Raw genomic sequence first — 21,235 nt, forward strand, 5'->3', positions numbered from 1 at the left:
AACGAGCAAATCATACAGTGGTGAGTTCATTTGCTTTGGATGTGCCATTTTTTTAGCTGAAGGGAAAACATTATTCTCCTGTAATGATTTTAAGCAGGCGGTATTTACATTGGCACAATGAGTTGAGCACAAGTGAAGCGACTGCAGTAAAGCTACCCAGAACAGACACTACTAATTAGATGTTTCAATGCAGTCACACCCCACTTCTCCAGCATCGTTTGGGAATGAAGTATTTCACGTGTTCAGTGTGCCACATAGTGAGGTTTGTTCCTCTATGCATCTCAATTTTTAAATTTAATATTTTGTCATATACTTCTAAAGTGTTCTACCTAATTCCTTGCTTCAATAAAAAGTATAGCGTTTTCAGATGCATATCATTTGATATAACTTTAGAGTGTGATGATGTTTTCAGGGGTCATGAAAACACATAAGGTTATTTGCCCCAAAGGAAATAGCCCCATATTTACTAGCCATGCTAAGACCAGCAAATATGATGCTATTCACTTTAGGGGCAAATAACCTTATGTGCTGTCTCCTCTCTCTAGCTATATGCAGCATGCCCATCTCATGTAACTTCTATTTACCATGCCACAATGAGAAACATGGTAATTTAGGAAGACCAGAAAGGAAACTAAATGGCCAAGGTTGTTAAGTAAATATTAAATTGTTATTATTTTTTTGAGACAGGGTCTTGCTCTGTTGCCCAGGCTGGAGTGCAATGGTGTGATCTCAGCTCACTGCAACCTCTGCCTCCTGGGTTCAAGCAATTCTCCTACCTCAGCCTCCCGAGTAGCTGGGATTACAGGCATGTGCCACCACGCCCGGCTACTTTTTATATTTTTAGGAGAGACAGGGTTTCACCATGTTGCCCAGGCTGGTGGAAAACTCCTGACCTTGAGATCTGCCCACTTTGGCCTCCCAAAGTGCTGGAATTACAGGTTTGAGCCACCGCGCCCGACCTAGTAAATGTTATTTTATACACAATTTGAAGTCAACAGACTTGGGATAAACTTCTAACTAAGAATTCATAACAAGTACTTTTTTTTTGTTGTTCTGGGTTTGTGACTATTTCATAAAATTGACAAATATTTTGAAAACTACATTTTGATAACAACCACAAAGGCTTTCCAAGTCTGAAAGTTACTTAATGAGAATCAACAAAGTACTGGCTTACTCCATTGGCTAGAGTAACTTGTGGTATATGGGATAATGTAAACCAGTCATGACAGCAAAGATAAACTCAGATTTATCTTTGCTTCTCAAAAAACATACAACATGTACCACTTGAAAGCCTGCTGAATGAATTCTTAGCAACCTGTAGGTGTTGATCACAAGCACTTCATATCCTGTGGTGGAAATAACAAGTAATTACCATTTAGATTCTCCTACTGTTAATTAATTTTAAGATTATCAGGCCCCTAACCAACCCCTGTACTTTCTCAAAATTTCCTGTTGCTAAGATGGCCACAATATTGTGTGGAATGCTCCTGATGCTTTTGGATGCTCTTAGAAGTTACTAGAACATAGTTTGAAAAAAATCACACAAATAAGATTAATTTCTGAAATTGAAGTACAAGGTCTTGAACTTGCAATTCCTAGAGCTCTACAGTACTTCTTATACAGCAAATATTGAGTGAACATTTGGTGAGGACTAGCCTACAGTTATCACTGGTTGGCTTAGTTTGGAGTCCCCAAAATGTAAATTTTTAAAGACAAAGATTCACAAGCAGGTAGCTGATTTGGGAGGTGCTCACAGGAATCCCAGGTAGGTGAGTGGAGAAGGCAGGCAGGAAGGGAGAATAAGCCAGTAAAGCATTCTCTGTTACTAAGGTACCACTATAGGTAACTGGAGCTTATTCTTGCTGGGAACCTCTGGGAAACAAGACAGACCCCATGCCTCAGAATTATACTGTCTGAGGAGAGACGGAGCTGGGGTATTTATCCACCAGTTTCTGTCAATCACTGATGGAGTGTCTCCTTGTATTGTAAATTTTCAAAATTCATATTTTCCTGCTGCCTCAACATCCCCACAAATAGGTTGTGAGCACCCTGCCCAGGCAACCACGTGTACCAGTGTGATAAAGTTGGTCCCTGCCACAAGTTCCTCTACCCACCCTCCCTTGACTGTGACTTAGTAACATTTAAACACACCAGTGAAATTCCCTTGCACTTTTCTTGTGTGTTTCACCCTGACCCCCTGATTAAGGCACTTGCCCACAGGCTCTCCCCTCTCTGTCTACTCCCCACCTGCTTGGTTGAGCCTGCTCCATCAGTGCTCCCTCCCATGTGACCCCTCCTCTTGGGATGCAGTCTCTCTAGGACTTGTGAGTTTAAAAAACTTCTTTTTCCTACGCCTCTTCTGTGTTCTCTTGTGGCTACACCTGACTGACCACCACATAACAGAACACAAAACACAGCCTTTCTGGGAGTGATAATTCCTCAGCACTTGTGGCCTGCTCCATGGGCATGCTCCTGGGGCCAGAAAGAGCCCACAGACAAGGCTCATAGGTGTTCTCCATTGGAAATTGGGCTGACATGCTCAGCATGACATATGGTCTGGGCTCTGATAGAATGTGCTACACTGGGGTTTCCTTGAGGAGGTGTGTAGCCTCTCTCAGCTGTGTGGAGCACAGTAAAATGTAGTTAGGAAGTGGGAGGGAGGAAAGCATGTCCCTCAGCTCTTTGGACTAGAAGAAACCTAAAGGAATATGAATTATGGTAACTCACGGGACACCAGAACTGAGAGAATGACTTAGTCCAAGTCCCATGGAGTTGGGGTTGTATGATGAGAAGTTATAAAAACTCTTAAATACTCTCTTTCTCAGGTAAGACAGGCTTGGGAATTCTAGACTTGGATACTGTGTAAAGCAGAGCCAAAGGGAAAAAGGAAGGAGCTGGCCAATGAAAGATCTATAACAAAAAAGGATAACAGTACAAGGAGGTATTCCAGGGACTTCCGCCAAGATGGCCAAATAGGAACAGCTCCAGAGCACAGTTCCCAGCAAGAGTGATGTAGAAGGTGGAAATGTGAGTGATCTCCACATTTCCAACCGAGGTCTCAGGTTCATCTCAATGGGACTGGTTGGACAGTGGGTATAGCCCAAGGAGGGCAAACCGAGGCAGGGTGGGATGCTGCTTCACCCAGGAAGTGCAACGGGCCGGAGGGCCCTCCCTGTTACCCAACGGAGGCCACTGGGGACATTTGCAGCCACTCCAGAGCTCCAGTTCGGATGCTGTGCTTCTCCCGAGGTCTTTGCAGCACACAGACCCAAAGATTCCCATCTGCTGACAGGCACCACGGGTTTCCAGGGCAAATGTGAGCAGCCGATTCAGCAGCCGTTTTGATGAGCACTTGGAGCATCTGTGAGACAGAGTCACCCTTACCCCTGAGAGAAAGGGGGCTGAAGGTGGGGAGCCAGGTGATCTGGCTCCATGGGTCCTACCTCCATGGTGACCAGCAAACTGAATGTGAACTGGTTTGGGATTTTCACAGCCAGCACAGCAGTTTGAGCTTGACCCTGGATGGTCAAGCTCCATGGGGGGGAGGGGCGTCTGCTATTACTGAGACAGCGCTAACCTTATCTGTGTAAACAAAAGCACAAAGAAGTATACACAGCAGCTGGGGGGGAGCCTGTGGCAGCTCAACAACGCCTCTACAGGCAGACTGTGACTAGACTCCCTCCTCGCTGGGCAGGGCATCTCTGAAAAAAGGCAGCAGCCTGTCAGGGACTTATAAATAAAGCCACACCTTCCTGGGACAGAGCACCTGGGAAAAGGGGCGGTTGTGAGTTCCACTGTAGCAGACTTAAACGTCCCTGCCCAGCAGCTCTGAAGGGAGCAACAGAGCTCCCAGCACAGCAGTTGAGCTCTGATAAGGGATAGACTGCCTCCTCAAAGGGCTCCCTGACCCCTGTATAGCCAAAGAGTCATCTCATACAGGAGAGCTCTGGCTGACAAGTAGCTCCCTGACCCCTATATGTCCAAAGAGTCATCTCAGACAGGAGAGCTGTGGCTGACAAAGCTAACAGAGGAAGAAACAGGCAGCAATCCTTGCTGTTCTACAGCCCTTGCAGGTGATCCCCAGGCAAGCAGGGTCTGGAGTGGACCTCCAGCAGTCCTGCAGCAGAGGACCCTGACTGTTAGAAGGAAAACTAAAAAACAGAAAGAAATAGCTACAACATCAACATAAAGGATGTCCACTCAGAGACCTGATCCAAATGTCACCAACTTCAAAGACCAAAGGTAGATAAATACACGAAGATGGGAAGAAACCAGCGCAAAAAGGATGCAAACACCAAAAACCAGAACACCTCTCCTCCTCCAAGAGTTCACAACTCCTCACCAGCAAGGGAACAAAACTGGATGGAGAATGAGTTTGATGAACTGACATAAGCAGGCTTCAGAAGGTGAGTAGTGACAAACTTCTCTGAGCTAAAGGAGCATGTTCTAAACCAACGCAAAGAAACTCAGAACCTTGAAAAAAGGTTAGACAAAATGCTAACTAGAATAACCAACTTAGAGAAGAACATAAACGACTTGATGGAGCTGAAAAACACAGCATGAGAATTTCATGAAGCACACACAAGTTTCAATAGCTGAATCAATCAAGCAGAAGAAAGGATATCAGAGACTGAAGATCACCTCAATGAAATAAAACGAGAAGGCAAGATGAGAGAAAAAACAGTGCAAAGAAATGAACAAAGCCTCCAACACATATGGCCTTATGTAAAAAGACCTAATCTGTGTTTGAGTGGTGTACCTGAATGTGACAGGGAGAATGAATTCAAGCTGGAAAACACTCTTCAGGATATTACCCAGGAGAACTTCCCCAACCTAGCAAGGCAGGCCAACATTCAAATCCAGTAAATACAGAGAACACCACAAAGATATTTCTCGAGAAGAGCAACCCCAAGGCACATAATCATCAGATTCACCAGGGTTGAAATGAAGGAAAAACTGCTAAGGGCAACCAGAGAGCAAAGTCGGGTTACCCACAAAGGGAAGCCCATTAGACTCACAGCGGATCTCTTGGCAGAACCCTACAAACCAGAAGATAGTGGGGGCCAATATTCAACATACTTATAGAAAGGAACTTTCAACCCAGAGTTTCATATCCAGTCAAATTTAAGCTTCAAAAGTGAAGAAGAAATAAAATCATTTATGGACAAGCAACTGCTGAGAGAGGTCATCACCACCAGGCCTGCCTTACAAGACCTCCTGAAGGAAGCACTAAACATGGAAAGGAACAACCAGTACCAGCCACCACAAAAAAGTACCAAATGGTAAAGACCATCAATACAATGAAGAAACTGCATCAGCTAACAGGCAAAACAACCAGCTAGTATCAAAATGGCAGGATCAAATTCACACATAATAATATTAACCTTAAATGTAAATGGGCTAAATGCCCCAATCAAAAGACACACACTGACAAATTGGATAAAAAGTCAAGACCCATCGGTGTGCTGTATTTAGGAGACCCATCTCACGTGCAAAGACACACACAGACTCAAAATAAAGGGATGGAGGAAGATTTACCAAGCAAATGGAGAGCGAAAAAAAGCAGAGGTTGCAATCCTAGTCTCTGATAAAATAGACTTTAAACCAACAAAGATCAAAAGAGACAAAGAAGGGCATTACATAGTGGTAAAGGGATCAATGCATCAAGAAGAGCTAACGATCCTAAATATATACACACCCAATACAGGAACACCTAGATACATAAAGCAAGTTCTTAACAGCCTACAGAGAAACTTAGACTCCCACACAATAATAGTGGGAGACTTTAACACTCCACTGTCAATATTAGACAGATCAACGAGACAGAAAATTAACAAGTATATACAGGACTTGAACTCAGATCTGGACCAAGAGGACCTAATAGACATCTACAGAACTCTCCACCCCAAATCCACAGAATATACATTCTTCTCAGTATCACATTGCACTTACTCTAAAATTGACCACATAATTGGAAGTAAATCACTCCTCAGCAAATGCAACAGAACAGAAATCATAACAACCAGTCTCTTAGACCACAGTACAATTAAATTAGAACTCAGGATTAAGAAACTCACCCCAAGCTGCACAACTATATGGAAACTGAACAACCTGCTCCTGAATGACTACTAGATAAATAATGAATGAAGGCAGAAATAAAGATGTTCTTCAAAACCAATGAGAATGAACACATAACATACCAGAATCTCTGGGACACAATTAAAGCAGTGTCTAGAGGGAAATTTATAGCACTAAATGACCACATGAGAAGCAAGGAAAGATCTAAAATTGACACCCTATTGTCAAAATTAAAAGAACTAGAGGAGCAAGATCAAACAAATTCAAAAGCTGGCACAAGACAAGAAATAACTAAGATCAGAGCAGAACTGAAGGAGATAGACACACAAAAAGCCCTTCAAAAAAAATCAATAAATCCAAGGAGCTGGTTTTTCAAAAGATTAACAAAATAGACAGACTGCTAGCCAGACTAATACAAAAGAAAAGAGACAAGAATGGAATAGATGCAATAAAAAATGATAAAGGGGATATCACCACCAATTCCACAGAAATACAAACTACCATCAGAGATTACTACAAACAACTCTATGCACATAAACCAGTAAATTTAGAAGAAATGGATAAATTCCTGGACACTTACACCCTCCCAAAACTAAACCAGGAATAAGTTGAATCCCTGAACAGACTAATAACAAGGTCTGAAGTTGAGGCAGCAATTAATAGCCTACCAACCAAAAAAAGTCCAGGTCCAGATGGGTTCAGAACTGAATTCTACCAGAGGTACAGAGGAGCTGTACCATTCCTTCTGAAACTATTCCAAACAATACAAAAAGAGGGAATCTTCCCTAACTCATTTTATAGGACCAACATCAATCCTGATACCAAAACCTGGCAGAGACACAAATAAAAAAATAAAACTTCAGGCCAATATCCATGATGAACATCCATGCAAAAATTGTCAATAAAATAATGACAAACCGAATGCAACAGCAGGTCAAAAAGCTTATCCATCACAATCAAGTAGGCTTCATCCTGGGGATGCAAGGCTGGTTCAATATACGCAAATTTATAAACGTAATTCACCACATAAACAGAACCAAAGACAAAAACCACATGATCATTTCAATAGATGCAGAGAAGGCCTTCAATAAAATTAACAGCTCTTTATGCTAAAAACTCTCAATAAACTAGATATTGGTGGAACATATATCAAAATTATAAATGCTATTTACAACAAACCCACAGCCAGGATCATACTGAATGGGCAAAAATTGGAAGCATTCTCTTTGAAATCTGGCACTAGACAAGGGTGCCCTCTCTCACCACTCCCATTCAACATAACATTGGAAGTGTTAGCCAGAGCAATCAGGCAAGAAAAAGAAATAAAAGAAAAAGAAATTAGGAAAAGAGAAAGTCAAATTGTCTCTATTTGCAGATGACATGATGGTATATTTAGAAGACCCCATCTTCTTAGCCCAAAATCTCCTTAAGATGATAAGCAACTTCAGCAAAGTCTCAGGATACAAAATCAATGTGCAAAAATAACTTCAGCAAAGTCTCAGGATACAAAAATCAATGTGCAAAAATCACAAACATTCCTATACATCAATAAAAGACAAACAGAGAGCCAAATCATGAGCAAACTCCAATTCACAATTGCTACAAAGGGAATAAAATACCTAGAAATACAACTAACATAGGATGTGAAGGACCTCTTCAAGGAGAACTACAAACCACTGCTCAAGGAAGTAAGAGAGGACACAAACAGATGGAAAAACATTCCATGCTCTAGGTTAGGAAGAATCAATACCATGAAAATGACCATACTGCCCAAAGTAATTTATAGATTCAATGCTATTCCCCTCAAGCTATCATTGACTTTCTTCGCAGAACTGGAAAAAACCACCTTAAACTTCATATGTAACCAAAAAAGAGACCACATAGCCAAGACAATCCTAAGCAAAAAGAACAAAGCTGGAGGCATCATGCTACCTGACTTCAAACTATACTACAAGGCTACAGTAATCAAAACAGCATGGTACTGATACCAAAACAGAGATATAGACCAATGGAACGGAACAGAGGCCTGGGAAGTAACACCACACACCTACAACCATCTGATCTTTGACAAACCTGACAAAAACAAGCAATGGTGAAAGGATTCCCTGTTAATAAATGATGTTGGGAAAACTGGTTAGCCATGTGCAGAAAGCTGAAACTGGACCCATTCCTTACCCCTTATACAAAAATTAACTCCAGATGGATTAAAGATTTAAACATAAGACCTAACACCATAAAAACCCTAGAAGAAAAGGTAGTCAATACCATTCAGGACAAAGGCATAAGCAAGGACTTCGTGACTAAAACACCAAAAGCAATGGCAACAAAAGCCAAAATTGACAAATGGGATCTAATTAAACTATAAATCATTCTATTATAAAGACACATGCACATGTATGTTCATTGCACAGCAAATGAAACAATCATTAGAGTGAACTGGCAACCAGCAGAATGGGAAAAATTTTTTGCAAGCTACCCATCTGACAAAGGGCTAATATCCAGAGTCTACAAGAACTAAAACAAATTTACCAGAAAAAAACAAACAACTCCATCAAAAAGTGGGCTAAGGATATGAACAGGCACTTTTCTAAAGAAGATATTTATGTGACCAACAAACATATGAAAAAATGCTCATCATCACTGGTCATTAGAGAAATGCAAATCAAAACCACATTGAGATACCATCTCATGCCAGTTAGATCATTAAAAAATCTGGAGACAACAGATGCTGGAGAGGATGTGGAGAAATAGGAACACTCTCACTGTTGGTGGCAGTGTAAATTAGTTCAGCCATTGTGAAAGACAGTGTGGCGATTTCTCAAGGATCTAGAAATAGAAATACCATTTCACCCAGCAATCCCATTCCTGGGTATATACCCAAAGGATTAGAAATCATTCTATTATAAAGACACATGCACATATATGTTCATTGCAGCACTGTTTACAATAGCAAAGACTTGGAACCAACCCAAATGCCCAAAAAGGATAGACTGGATAAAGAAAATTGGCACATATACACCATGGAATACTATGCAGCCATAAAAAAGGATGAGTTCATGTCCTTTGCAAGGACATAGATGAATCTGGAAACCATCATTCTCAGCAAACTAACACAAGAACAGAAAACCAAACACCGCATGTTCTCACTCATAAGTGAGTGTTGAACAATGAGAACACATGGGCACAGGGAGGGGAACATCACACACTGGGGTCTGTTGGGGGGTGGGGGGCTCGGGGAGTAATAGCGGGGGGGGATGTTGCGGAGGGATAACATTAGGAGAAATACCTAACGTAGGTGACGGGGGGATGGAGACAGCAAACCAACATGGCATGTGTATACCCATGTAACAATCCTGCAAGATCCGCACATGTACCCCAGAACTTAAAGTATAATACAAAATTTTTTTAAAAAAGTACATACAAAGTACTCTTCAAACTAAATCGGGGAGATCAAAGTGAAAAAAAACAACAAAAAAGAGAAAACAAACAATACAAGGAAAGAAGATGATGTATCAGAGCCAAACAAACAAAAACCCATGAGTAATCCAGAAATTCCCCTTCTAACATTCCATCCTGGGGAAATATTAACTACAGATTAAGACTTATACACAGAGATTTTCTTTGCAGAGTTTTTTTATAATAGCAAAACATTAAAGACGATATGAAAGGCCTAATGACATGGGGTTGGTTAAGGAAATCTTGGTTCATCGTAATGTTTTGCAGCCATTTAAATAATACTTATAAAGAGTTTTTGATGACATATGAAATGTTTATGATATATTTAGTAAAAGAGGCAGAATAAAATTATATGTACAGTATGATTTCAACTAAGGCATAGAAAAAAAGACTGGAAGGAAATAGGTCAAAATGTTTACACTGGTTGTCTCTTGGGGAAAGGTCTGTCAACACATTTTTCTGCATCCGTATTTCCTTCTGTACTTCCACTTTGTACTTTTTTTTCCCAAGAAAAAAGTGAAAATGGAAGTGGTGGGGAAAGCCTACCATAATACTTACTTCAAAAAACGAGGCAGTAACCTATTAAGAATTACTTCTTATCAAAGAATTTCAGGGATCCTAAGACTCTCACCCCATTTCCCCTTAACTTGGGCCTCACTGAAAATCAATTTCTGTGAGTAGGCCATGGTGGGGTGCCTTGGACATGTGAAATGTGGCGAGGAGGTATAAACGTTGGCTGTCTTTATTGGACCTTATGCAGAAGAAATACAACATAAAATATGCCGTCCAGCAAGTTGCAAAAGAAATTAAAATGCTAATTTTTATTGTTTGTATAAAAGTAGAACTTATGAACTTTCTTTTGGTCTGCTGGGTCATCTGTTTCTGTTTGTCAATCCTGATTGCCGGGAAGATGTTTAGCAAATAAATGAAACTCAATAATTTTTTTTTTTTTAAAAAGCAACTTGCTTGTAGTAAAATCCAAACGGAAAAATATAAGTAAAAGATTGCAGTCTTTCTTTTCTTTTCCCATCTGCTCTCCTCTCCATGTCTGATATATTTATTTATGTAACTTTGGGGTTTTAATTCTTTTATTTCAACTTCTACAACTTGGAGGAGAGAAAAGCAACTTTGGATTTGAACAGTAAAGGGAAGGCTTAGGTGGGACACTGGTTCTCAGCTGGGGGTAATTCTGCTCCCAAGGGACATTTGGTAATGTTTGGAGACATTCTGGTTTGTCACAACTTGGGGAGAGGGTGCTACTGGCATCTAGCAGGTACAGGCCCAGGGATGCTGCTAAACATCCTGCGATGCACAGGACAGGTCCCCACAACAGAGAACTCTCAAGTTCAAATGTCAACAATACCAAGGTTGAAAAACCCTGAGGTAGCATTTAGAATTTGGCCTGAGACTTCAAAGGTGAGAAGGATTTATTTAGCGAGGCCAAGGAGGTGGTCGGACTGGAGTCATTTCTCAAAGGAGATTGGTCAAAGGAAAGTCAAAGATGAGAATTTATCCGCAGTGATTGGGCAGGCGGAAAGTGACACTGGAACAGAGGTACAGCTGTTGGCTATAAGAACATGTAACACTTTGCTCCTAAATATTGTGGCTAAGTGTTGCCTTTCAATGTAGCACAACGACAGCCACCAGAACTCCCAGAAAATTCCAGATTATCTGTTAAAAGGAAGTGCCAAGATTCCCTGATAGTAATCACTATTAAAATGAATAACAAGTCATACAGACTCAAATGGCAAACAGCAAGTAAAGCCACAAGACACAACCATAAACTTACGTGTAAAATTCTTCTTTCTTTTTCTAAGTTTACTGCATGAGGTAAAACAGTATCCCACGTTGCAAAACAAAGAAACACACAAAAAACAAACAAACGAACAAAAGTCCTGATCTTACACTTCTAATAGGTTATAAAATGTAGAAAGAAAATTCAGGAAGGACAATGCAAACGTGAAGTTCCATCATGAATTCACAGTTGTTCAATCTCAATTTATAGTTGTTCATTGCTTATTATAGACATTTACATCAGCTTTACCCAAATGAATTTGTCCACTGCAAATAAATCAAGAAATGTGGATAGATTTGAAGTAAGTCAAAATGACAATTTGGTTAATCAAAAAATCTAAAAACAGCCCAGCTGTACTTTATATAGAAGCACATGGAAGAATCTCAGAATCAGACAGATGAGGAGACCAAAGTTCTGAGCAGCTATGGTAGTCACTGCTGACTTGTTCGTTATAGTGCTGGGAGCTAGATCTCAAGTCATGGTTCTGTTCCATCCTGGGGCCTCCTTAGCTTTCAAATCCCAATGTGCGTCTGTGTGTGTGTGTGTGCTTGTGTGTGTGTGTGCACGTGTGCACAAGCACAAGTTCTATCAAAGAGATGGAGTTAACAGTAACAATCAATATTAAACTGAGTTTTTAATATAAATATACATAGTTACATCCTAGATGGCATAACTTGTTGTCTTGGCTAGTTCTATGTGTGGTCTTACCAGAAACCTGAATACTTATTATTTCCTGTCTAAAATGCCTAGCCCACAGTGTTTAGGGGAAAAATTCTGGGACAGGGGAAATGAAGAGTTTGGTCAGAAGATGGAGATCAGCAAATACCAGAGCCCTTTAATTGATGTAGAAATGCTCCAACTCTATGGGGAAGAAAACAGGAGCTTAAGCAGGTTGGAATCGCTGCCACTTCATAGGAAGGCCAGACTGACAGGAACCATTTTGGGAAAAACCTGAAGAAATTTGCCTCAGCAATTTTTAGTTCAACTGACAACGTATGAAATTCGCAAGCAGTGGCAAGTCTATAGAAATAGAAAGGAAATTAGTGGTTGCTTAGGACTGAGTGTGGGAACAGGGATTAATTGTAAATGGAAACAGGGATCTTATTGGGGAGATGGAAATGTTCTGAAATTGGATGGGGTGATTGTTGCATACCTCAGTACATTTTATGAAGACCATTGAATTGTACATTGAAAACGGATGAATTTTGTAGTAGGCAGATTATACCATGATAAAGTTGTTTTTAAAAAAAATCACAAGAACTGTCTAGTTTTTAAATCACTTTCTACCCTCCTAACCATGGTGGCTGACGTCGAACTCTGACAGTCATATATCATATAATATCTACTCTTAAAGCAGGATTTCCTAAAATATCCAGTTCTCTACCAAATTATTTAGATGGGGTTAAGAATAACAATTGTGCATCGACCTCCTACAATTAGATAGTCTCATGAAATTTGAGTTTCTAAGCTGGAAACCATAGGTCTTGAGTTTGGTGTCATTTCTAGATGTGACTGTTGCATAGGACTGGAACAGCTGGTGTCTTTCAAGAACTTTAGAAAATGTTTTACTTCCTTTTCTCTTCAGTGAATGACTTTGCTAACATGGAGTACAAAGTACAAACAGTCAAGATTTTTGAACCCATATTGTGAGTGCATGTTATTTTTCTCTGCTGTTGTTCATCGTCATGGTTTTCCTGGAGTAGGCAGAAGAAACAAGAAGCCTGAGAACATTAAGTGGCACTTTTATTCACCAAACACTTACAGGGTAAGGCTGAATGACAGTGAGGAGTATCGATTCTTTGCAGCTTCTGTAAGAGAGAAAAACAAACATATTTATGATATGCACTGAGCCTGGACTCTAATCAGTAAGAGTTTTCTTTCAAAACAAAATGTGTGATACATTAGTGTGAATGTTCCCTGGACTCCCAGGGTACAGTAAATCAAATAGCTCAGATGTAGGCTTTCAGACCACACAAAAAGCCAAAATCAAGTGTTTCCTGAATTTAACAAACTGCCCAATTGAACGCTCCCTGGCAAGTTTACGTTGGGCAGTATTAGCTGTGCTGCCAAACAGCAGGACCTTAAAATAAAACCCAGAAAGGGAAGAACAGTTTTAGAAGCATCAACTAAGTCTCTACATTTTTTGCTGCTCTCAGAATTGATTCTCCCCTTCTGATTTTCCTTTAGCCTCTTTTTCTTTGCTGCTTAAAAATTTCTCTGTAGTTTTCTGTCAGGGGAAGAGATTTTTAAAAATTCTATCAATTCATGGAACATCATTACCTCTCAGGATCAGCATCCTGAAAGAGAAATGTTATTGTAGGTTTCTTATAAAGAAGTAGCATCCCAGCAAACATCAGTTCCCATACTGTGTGGCTTAGTAAGTCCCTGGTCATAATACTAGGACCCTGGGATGATTAATATTTCAGACAGGCACCAGTTGGGAAATATTACTCACAATAGGCTGCACTTCATGGCTAAAAGCAGAACAATGTAATATAATGGTTTATCTAATTCCCTCCAAGTAACTCAAACCTTTGAGGAAAAATCATATTATGGATTATAATAGTTTTTCTTTCTTCCTTTCTTTGTTCCTTTTTAAATCATGACTAGGAGAAAGGTCAGTTGCCATTTTGATAAAGAAGAGCTGACTTTTTCTACTTTAGGTTGTAATTAATTACCGGCTTTTCTGATTTATTGCCCAAATGAGTAAGGGGAAGATCTTTGGCAAGGCTGTTCCCTTGAAGAAGCCACTGCAAATCACATTTCTAGCACTAACTGATTTGTGGCTCAGCTGACTCACTCTGGCTGGGCTGGACCATGTTGTAGAAAGCAGGGTAGAGAAAGAGAGGAATCAAGAGGGCAGGGAAAGAAGTAATAGAAAGAAAACTCCAGGAAGACTCAGAACATTTAGGATAACGGTGCTGGGGTGCGGGAAGGTAGTACAGTGCTGACGGTGGCCCGTCTGCTCCCACAAGTTCCCTGTCACCCAGGCTGGCAGGAAGCCCAATGACTGCAGTAGACAGAGCAATAGTGCCATCAAATGAGAATTCATTGGATAAGATGAAGGATCCGCATTGCTGGTGGGAGTATACACAAGTGTAGCAGTTTGGAGGAGCAATCCAGCTTCAATAGGTCAACTTCAGTGTCATGAACACCATGACTCAACCAGTCCACTCTGGTTTTATATCACAAAGAAAAAATCTGCTGCTAGCCTTTAAGGGGAGGTGGATGAGGATGTTCCTTGCAGCAGAACGTGTGGGTGTGAAGTGTCGGAGGCAAACTGGGTGTCCATGTCCAGGATAACAGATATGAGGCAAATATGTGGAAAGCAACACAAACAGAAGCAAAGCACTATTTCTTACTTTTTGTTCAAGTTTCCCTCATTCACAGGCAACAAGAAACACTTACCAGATCACAAATGCTCTATAACCCCATTGACCAAAGAATGTGTCAGTGTGGCAGCCATATTAGTGGAACTATCTGCCGTACCTGCCTTGTCCTGTCTAAGTCTGCTCCCAGAGCCCTCAGGAGCAGGCAGTGTGCCCTGGGAACTCATTCTCTGCACCCAGCTCATTGGACCTGAATGTTGGAATGAACCAATCAGATTTCCTCTCTCCAGAATCAGAACTAGGAGACACAGAGACTAAGAGTTGAGAGCCAAGTCACATTCATGACTCAGCACCAGAGTCAAGATTACAGATGCCAGTAATCCCCTGAACAGGCCTGGTTTCCACCATTCCTGAGCGCTAGTTGTTCACCATTTTGCTAGAAATAAAATCATTCACATAAACGATCTCAGCATGGTATCTATCATCATTCTGAGAAAAAGCTTTTACTTTTGTTTTCTCTCATCTTAAGTACATAATCATCACCTGCCAGACAAGAAGAATTAACTCCATAGCACTTCAGATCCCTTAGGATTCCTAACCTAAGCCTAGGCAGAAAAAAAGACGAAGCCATATGTGCCCATATGTTCCAGAATGCTAAGATGGACTGACAGAATCAGCTGAGGCCCAATGCCAATACATGCCAATCACTCCCACATGCCAAAGAAGGGTGCTGCAGGATTTTCAAAGAAGGTGTTGAAAAACAGAGTTTGGAACCCTTACCCCTTACTCATCTTGGGATCTGACTCATGTCTTCATTACAAACTGAAAAAAAGGCAACAGGGAGAGGCTGTCAGAAGCAGTACATGCTCAAAGAGCAGAGGCTACGTTTGTGCAATTACTACCCTTACACTGAGGCAGGCCCAAAGTGTGAGACTCTCGGAAGATGCAGTAGAAACATTGGCCTGGGACGTCCTGATCCACTGAGCTACTTTGAGGGATAAGGGGTCCTTTGCAGAAATATATAGAAGCCAAGGAACATTAGGCATAGTCAGCCCTTGGTTTCTGCCTGACTCAAGGGGGCTGCAACTGGAGTAACTCAACAAAGAAATCTTCCAGGAATCCATGCAAGCCAGCCACAAGAAAAGACTCCACCATCATCATCTTCCACCGACAGAAGAAACTAATGCTGGATTGCTGGATTACACTGGTGCCAATCAAGTGAAAAATTTCTTGCTTTTTACCTCACCATCTTGGCCTCATTTCAATCTGGAAGGAGCTAACGCTAGGGCAGAATGCTGGGGCAGTAGAGAAAACATTGACAATGCCCCTTAACCCACTGCAGGCTTCCCAGACCTGAAGTGGGCACAAGGGAGGAATTTTGTGGAGTTGGGAGTTTTGACTATTACATGACAAACGTTGCAATTACAGATTACAAATTGTGATTACAAGTGTACAAGTGAGTAGAGAACTTTTCTGAACCTGTTCAATATGTTTATGGGAACTGCCTGAGATTCTGTTGAGGGCTAAGGAAGAACTGGCCCTGGGGAGCTGTTATAAATGGGCAATGGGGGAAAGAACATAGTTGACTCATGACTGTACCCTCCAAGACCTGCTTGATCTACTTATTCTCATTTTCTCTTTATTTAAACTGGCTTCATTTGGTCATATTCTTTGAGTCCAAACACCCTTTGACTAAGACAGGGAGGCTTAGAATCTTGAGAAGAAACAATAAAACAGTAAACAAGAGAATGAGGGATAACAGTCAGACAAAAAACTGTAAAGTGATAGGGTGGGTGGGAGAATGAATAGGCCCATAAGGCTGTGGGACAAATGCTAATTTTCTCTAAAGCAATGCTCAGTGGCACTGAATTTATTTGTTCACTTCTGGAAAGGGAAGCTGATATGCACAGCTTCAGTGCAGTAGCTGTTAGGAGCAGACAAGGCCCTCGAGAAGGACTCTTGTTAGTCATCCTTGATGCTAATAAGCATAGACCCTGTATTCACTTCCTATTGCTGCTATAACTAATTACCACAAACTTAGTGGCTTAAACATGATGCAAATGTACTATCTTATATTTCTGGAAGTCAGAAGTCTCTAATTAGTTTTGCTGGGCTAAAATCAGGGTGTCGGCTGGTCTGCACTCATTCTTGGGCCTTTTTCAATTTCTAGAGGCTGCCTGTATTCCTTGGCTTATGGCCCCTTCCTTCATCTTCAAAACCAGCAGTAGCATCTTCAAATCTCTCCTTGACTTTCACTTCTTCTTTCATTTATAAGGACCTAGTGATTACATTAGGCCCACCTGGATAATCTAAGATAATCAACTCATCTCTGACTTAATCATATCTGCAAAGAAATTCACAGACTATGGAAATTAGAACGAGGAGATCTGTCAGGTGATCATTACTCTGCCGACCACAGACATTAGCTTTATCAGTTATCTAGTGCTGCATAACAAATTCCCACAAAGGTAGTGGCTTAAATCAATACTACTTATTATCTCACAGTTCATGTGAGTTAGAAATATGAGCATGGCTTAGCTTGGTCATCTTTTTCATGTCATCTCTTGAGGCTGCAATGTTTTGGCCAGGGCTGGGGTCCCATATGACAGCTCGACTGGGAAGGATTCACTTCCAAGCTCACTTTAGTGGTTTTTGGCATGATGACAATCCCCTTTAGGCTGTTAGACCAAGGGTCTCAGTTCCTTGTGGGTAGTTGGCTAGAGGTCACTCTCAGTTCCTTGCCATGTGGGTCTCCCCATCTTGCCAGTGAGGCAACTTGCTTCATCATAGCCAACAAGGGAGGGAGTCTGCTGGCATGATGAAAGCTACAAACTTATGTAACATAATGATGGATGTGACATCCCATTACCTTTACCAACTTTAGTGGTTAGAAGCAAGTCACAGACCCCACCCAAACTAAAAGGGAGGGGAATACACAAATCTATGAATATAAGGGGCAGGGATCATTGGGGCCCATCTTATATTTTGTCTGCCACACAAATAAAGACAGACTTCTAGCCTAGTAATCCATATGTATCTTAAAAGTAGTTTCCATTCATGACTTAACCTTGTGCAGAATTTTTTCTGTCAATAAATTCTGGAAGAAGCACTGCTCAGCACACTATTAATTTGCAAATGGGAATTATTTTTCAAAATATCTTGATTTTATTTAATGTCTTTACATCTATAGTAATGCTCTGTAAATTACCTGAGACATAATCTAGATTGACTTTAATTTTACTATTTAATGAATAAATGAAGTTGTCTGAATTGAAATAAAATATTCCAATATGTTACTTATCATCAGGACTAGGGACATGCTTCTCTTCTCTTTTTTTCTTGTCTATAATTCTGTAATTATAACCTGCCAAACAAGAAAAATTAACTCTATAATGTTTTGGATCCCTTAAAATTCCTTACCCAAAAATCCTAGGAGGAGAAACAAAACAAAACAATAATCTACACCATTTAAAAACAGCCTCAACAGAATGATTTGAATCAGGAGTGGAAGATGACACGTTCAAGCCATCAAAGGAACTTCTTTCTGGGATGGCCTAAAACAGCTAGAGACCATTAAAAATCCAGTTGAAACTAAATTTAGATAACTCTTATTTCATAATAAATTCCACATAAATTTTCTACTTTTGAAGAGTAATTTCAAATTGCTGTGACAATATTTTTTGAATAGTTGAGATTGTTAAAAACATCATTTTCATCCCTGAATCACAGTGCTGATCTCTGTAGGGGAATACAGTCTATCCAACCCTAAACCACTCCCGTAAAACGTGCCTTCAATTTCTCTCTCTTCATTTCTTTGACAAGGGTCTCTTCTTATCCTTTTTTGATGGAGAGTCCCTTGAAACATGTTTGGGATACCCAGCATCAATGGTTTTAGATCATGCTTTGGCATTACATCCCATTTTATGACTTCATTGGATGTCATCTGATGCAGCAACCTCCTCTTAAGTGAGGAAGAAGCCCAGCTTCCAATGAGGTAGAGTTTCCAGTATTACAATCTCGCTAAACAATGAAGCTAAGGCTGGTGTTCTCTGTTTTTTTAGAGCAGCATAGTTTGACATCTTTCTTCCACTGCCTTTCTCATTTTATATTTATATTTATATGATTTTAAAATTACAATATATAATATTTGCATATGCTAGTGTGTATTTTCTTTCTAGACTAACTTAAATAGATCTCTTGATCAACTGAGACACTGATACTAATTTAACAGTCATGGGCATTGAGATTTCCTCAGAAACTGGGGAAACCAAACAAAATAAAAATCAAATAACAAAGATATACAGGAAGGCATTTCATGTCAGAATTTGAGAGTCTTGCTTTACATTAAGTCCAAACAAGTTAACTGTACTATTTTAAACTTCAGAAGTTGAAGTAAATAATCAATCTGTGAAGGCTGCAATGTTAGGCTTTTAAAAAGCAAATGAAGAGTTAATTTGGGATTATATATGAAAGCATTTTATAAACAGTGAAATAACATTCTAATGTAATTTCTTGAAAGATGGATGTGCAGTATTTTTATTTAGAAAGAAAGGCATTAAGGTGCAGTGAAAGGGTGTTGAACTCTCACTTCATAGGTATATACATGCACACATAGGATTCTTTCTTCTTCCTGTACTTAAAGGTTCTTCAAAGAGATTAGAAAACAATTCTTAGTTATTTCTTGTCCACTGCTAGGTTTTGAATTTGTTTGCTCTTGCTTCTCTAGTTCTTTTAATTGTAATGTTAGGGTGTCAATTTTAGATCTTTCCCACTTTCTCCTGTGGGCATTTAGTGCTATAAATTTCCCTCTAAACACTACTTTAGCTGTGTCCCAGAGATTCTGGTAAGTTGTGTCTTTGTTCTCATTTGTTTCAAAGAATTTATTTATTTCTGCCTTAATTTCTTTATTTACCCAGTAGTCATTCAGGAGCAGGTTGTTCAGTTTCCATGTAGTTGTGCAGTTTTGAGTGAGTTTCTTAATCTTGAGCTCTAATTTGATTGCACTGTGGTCTGAGAGACTGATTTCCATTCATTTGCATTTGCTGACGAGTGTTTTACTTCCAATTATGTGGTCAATTTTAGAATAAGTGCGATGTGGTGCTGAGAAGAATGTATATTCTGTTGATTGGGGGTGGAGAGTTCTGTAGCTATCTATTAGGTCCACTTGGTCCAGAGCTGAGTTGAAGTCCTGAATATCCTTGTTAATTTTCTGTCTTGTTGACCTAATATTGAAAGTGGGGTGTTAAAATCTCCAACTAGTATTGTGTGAGAGTCTAGTCTCTTTGTAGGTCTCTAAGAACTTGCTTTATGAATCTGAGTGCTCCTCTATTGGGTGCATATGTATTTAGGATAGTTAGCTCTTCTTGTTGCATTGATCCCTTTACCATTACGTAATGCCCCGGTCTTTTTTTTTTTTTTTTTAAATTTTTGTTGGTTTAAAGTCTGTTTTATCAGAGACCAGGATTGCACACCCTGCTTTTTTTTTTTTTTTTTTTGCTTTCTATTTCCTTTGTAAATATTCCTCCATCCCTTTATTTCGAGTCTATGTGGGTTTTTGCATGTGAGACAGGTCTCCTGAATACAGCACACTAATTGGTCTTGCCTTTTCATCCAATTTACCACTCTGTGTCTTTTAATTGGGGCATTTAGCCTGTTTACATTTAAGATTAATATTGTTATGTGTGAATTTGATCCTGTCATTATGATGCTAGCTGGTTATTTTGCCTGTTAGTTGATGCGGTTTCTTCAATAGTGTCAATGGTCTTTACAATTTGGTATGTTTTTGTGGTGGCTGGTACCAGGCTTTCCTTTCCATATTTGGTGCTTCCTTCAAGAGCAGGCCTGCTGGTGACAAAATCTATCATCACTTGTCTGTAAAGGATTTTATTTCTCCTTCACTTATGAAGCTTAGTTTGGCTGGATATAAAATTATGTGTTGAAAATTCTTTTAAAAATGTTGAATACTGGCCCCCACTCTCTTTTGGCTCATAGGGTTTCAGAGAAGAACTGAAGGAGATAGAGACATGAAAAATCCTTCAAAAAAATCTATGAATCCAGGAGCTGGTTTTTTGCAAATATTAACAAAATAGATAGACCACTAGTCAGACTAATAAAGAAGAAAAGAGAGAAAAATCAAACAGACACATAAAAAATGATAAAGGGGATATCACCACTGATCCCACAGAAATACAAACTACCATCAGAGAATACTACAAACACCTCTATACAAATAAACTAGAAAATCTAGAAAAAATGGATAAATTCCTGGACACATACACACTCCCAAGACAAAACCAGGAAAAAGTCAAATCCCTGAATAGACCAATGACAAGTTCTGAAATTGAGGCAGTAGTTAATAGCCTACCAACCCAAAAAAGTCCAGGACCAGATGGATTCACAGTCGAATTCTACCAGAGGTACAAAGAGGAGCTGGTACTATTCCTTCTGAAACTACTTTAAACAATAGAAAAAGAGGGACTCCTCCCTAACTCATTTTATGAGGCTAGCATCATCCTGATACCAAAACATGGCAGAGACACAATAAAAAAAAAGAAAATTTCAGGCCAATATCCCTGGT

The 21,235-nt window shown here is 39.9% G+C and overlaps 1 protein-coding gene across 12 annotated transcripts in view; it reads right to left on the minus strand.

Moving 5' to 3' along the window:
- FRMPD4 (FERM and PDZ domain containing 4) overlaps positions 1–21,235 on the minus strand; it is a 900,683-nt gene that overhangs the window by 51,336 nt on the left and 828,112 nt on the right. For all 12 annotated transcript variants that reach the window (XM_012435175.2, XM_021674826.2, XM_064364515.1 and 9 more), the window contains one exon: positions 13,092–13,137. In XM_012435175.2, the coding sequence (XP_012290598.1) occupies positions 13,092–13,137 (46 nt within the window). The remainder of the gene's footprint in view (positions 1–13,091; positions 13,138–21,235) is intronic.

The sequence above is a fragment of the Aotus nancymaae genome, unplaced genomic scaffold (genome assembly GCF_030222135.1).
Source record: "Aotus nancymaae isolate 86718 unplaced genomic scaffold, 86718_ANA_hifiasm-v0.15.2.pri h1tg000058l, whole genome shotgun sequence".
NCBI classification, from domain to species: domain Eukaryota; kingdom Metazoa; phylum Chordata; class Mammalia; order Primates; family Aotidae; genus Aotus; species Aotus nancymaae.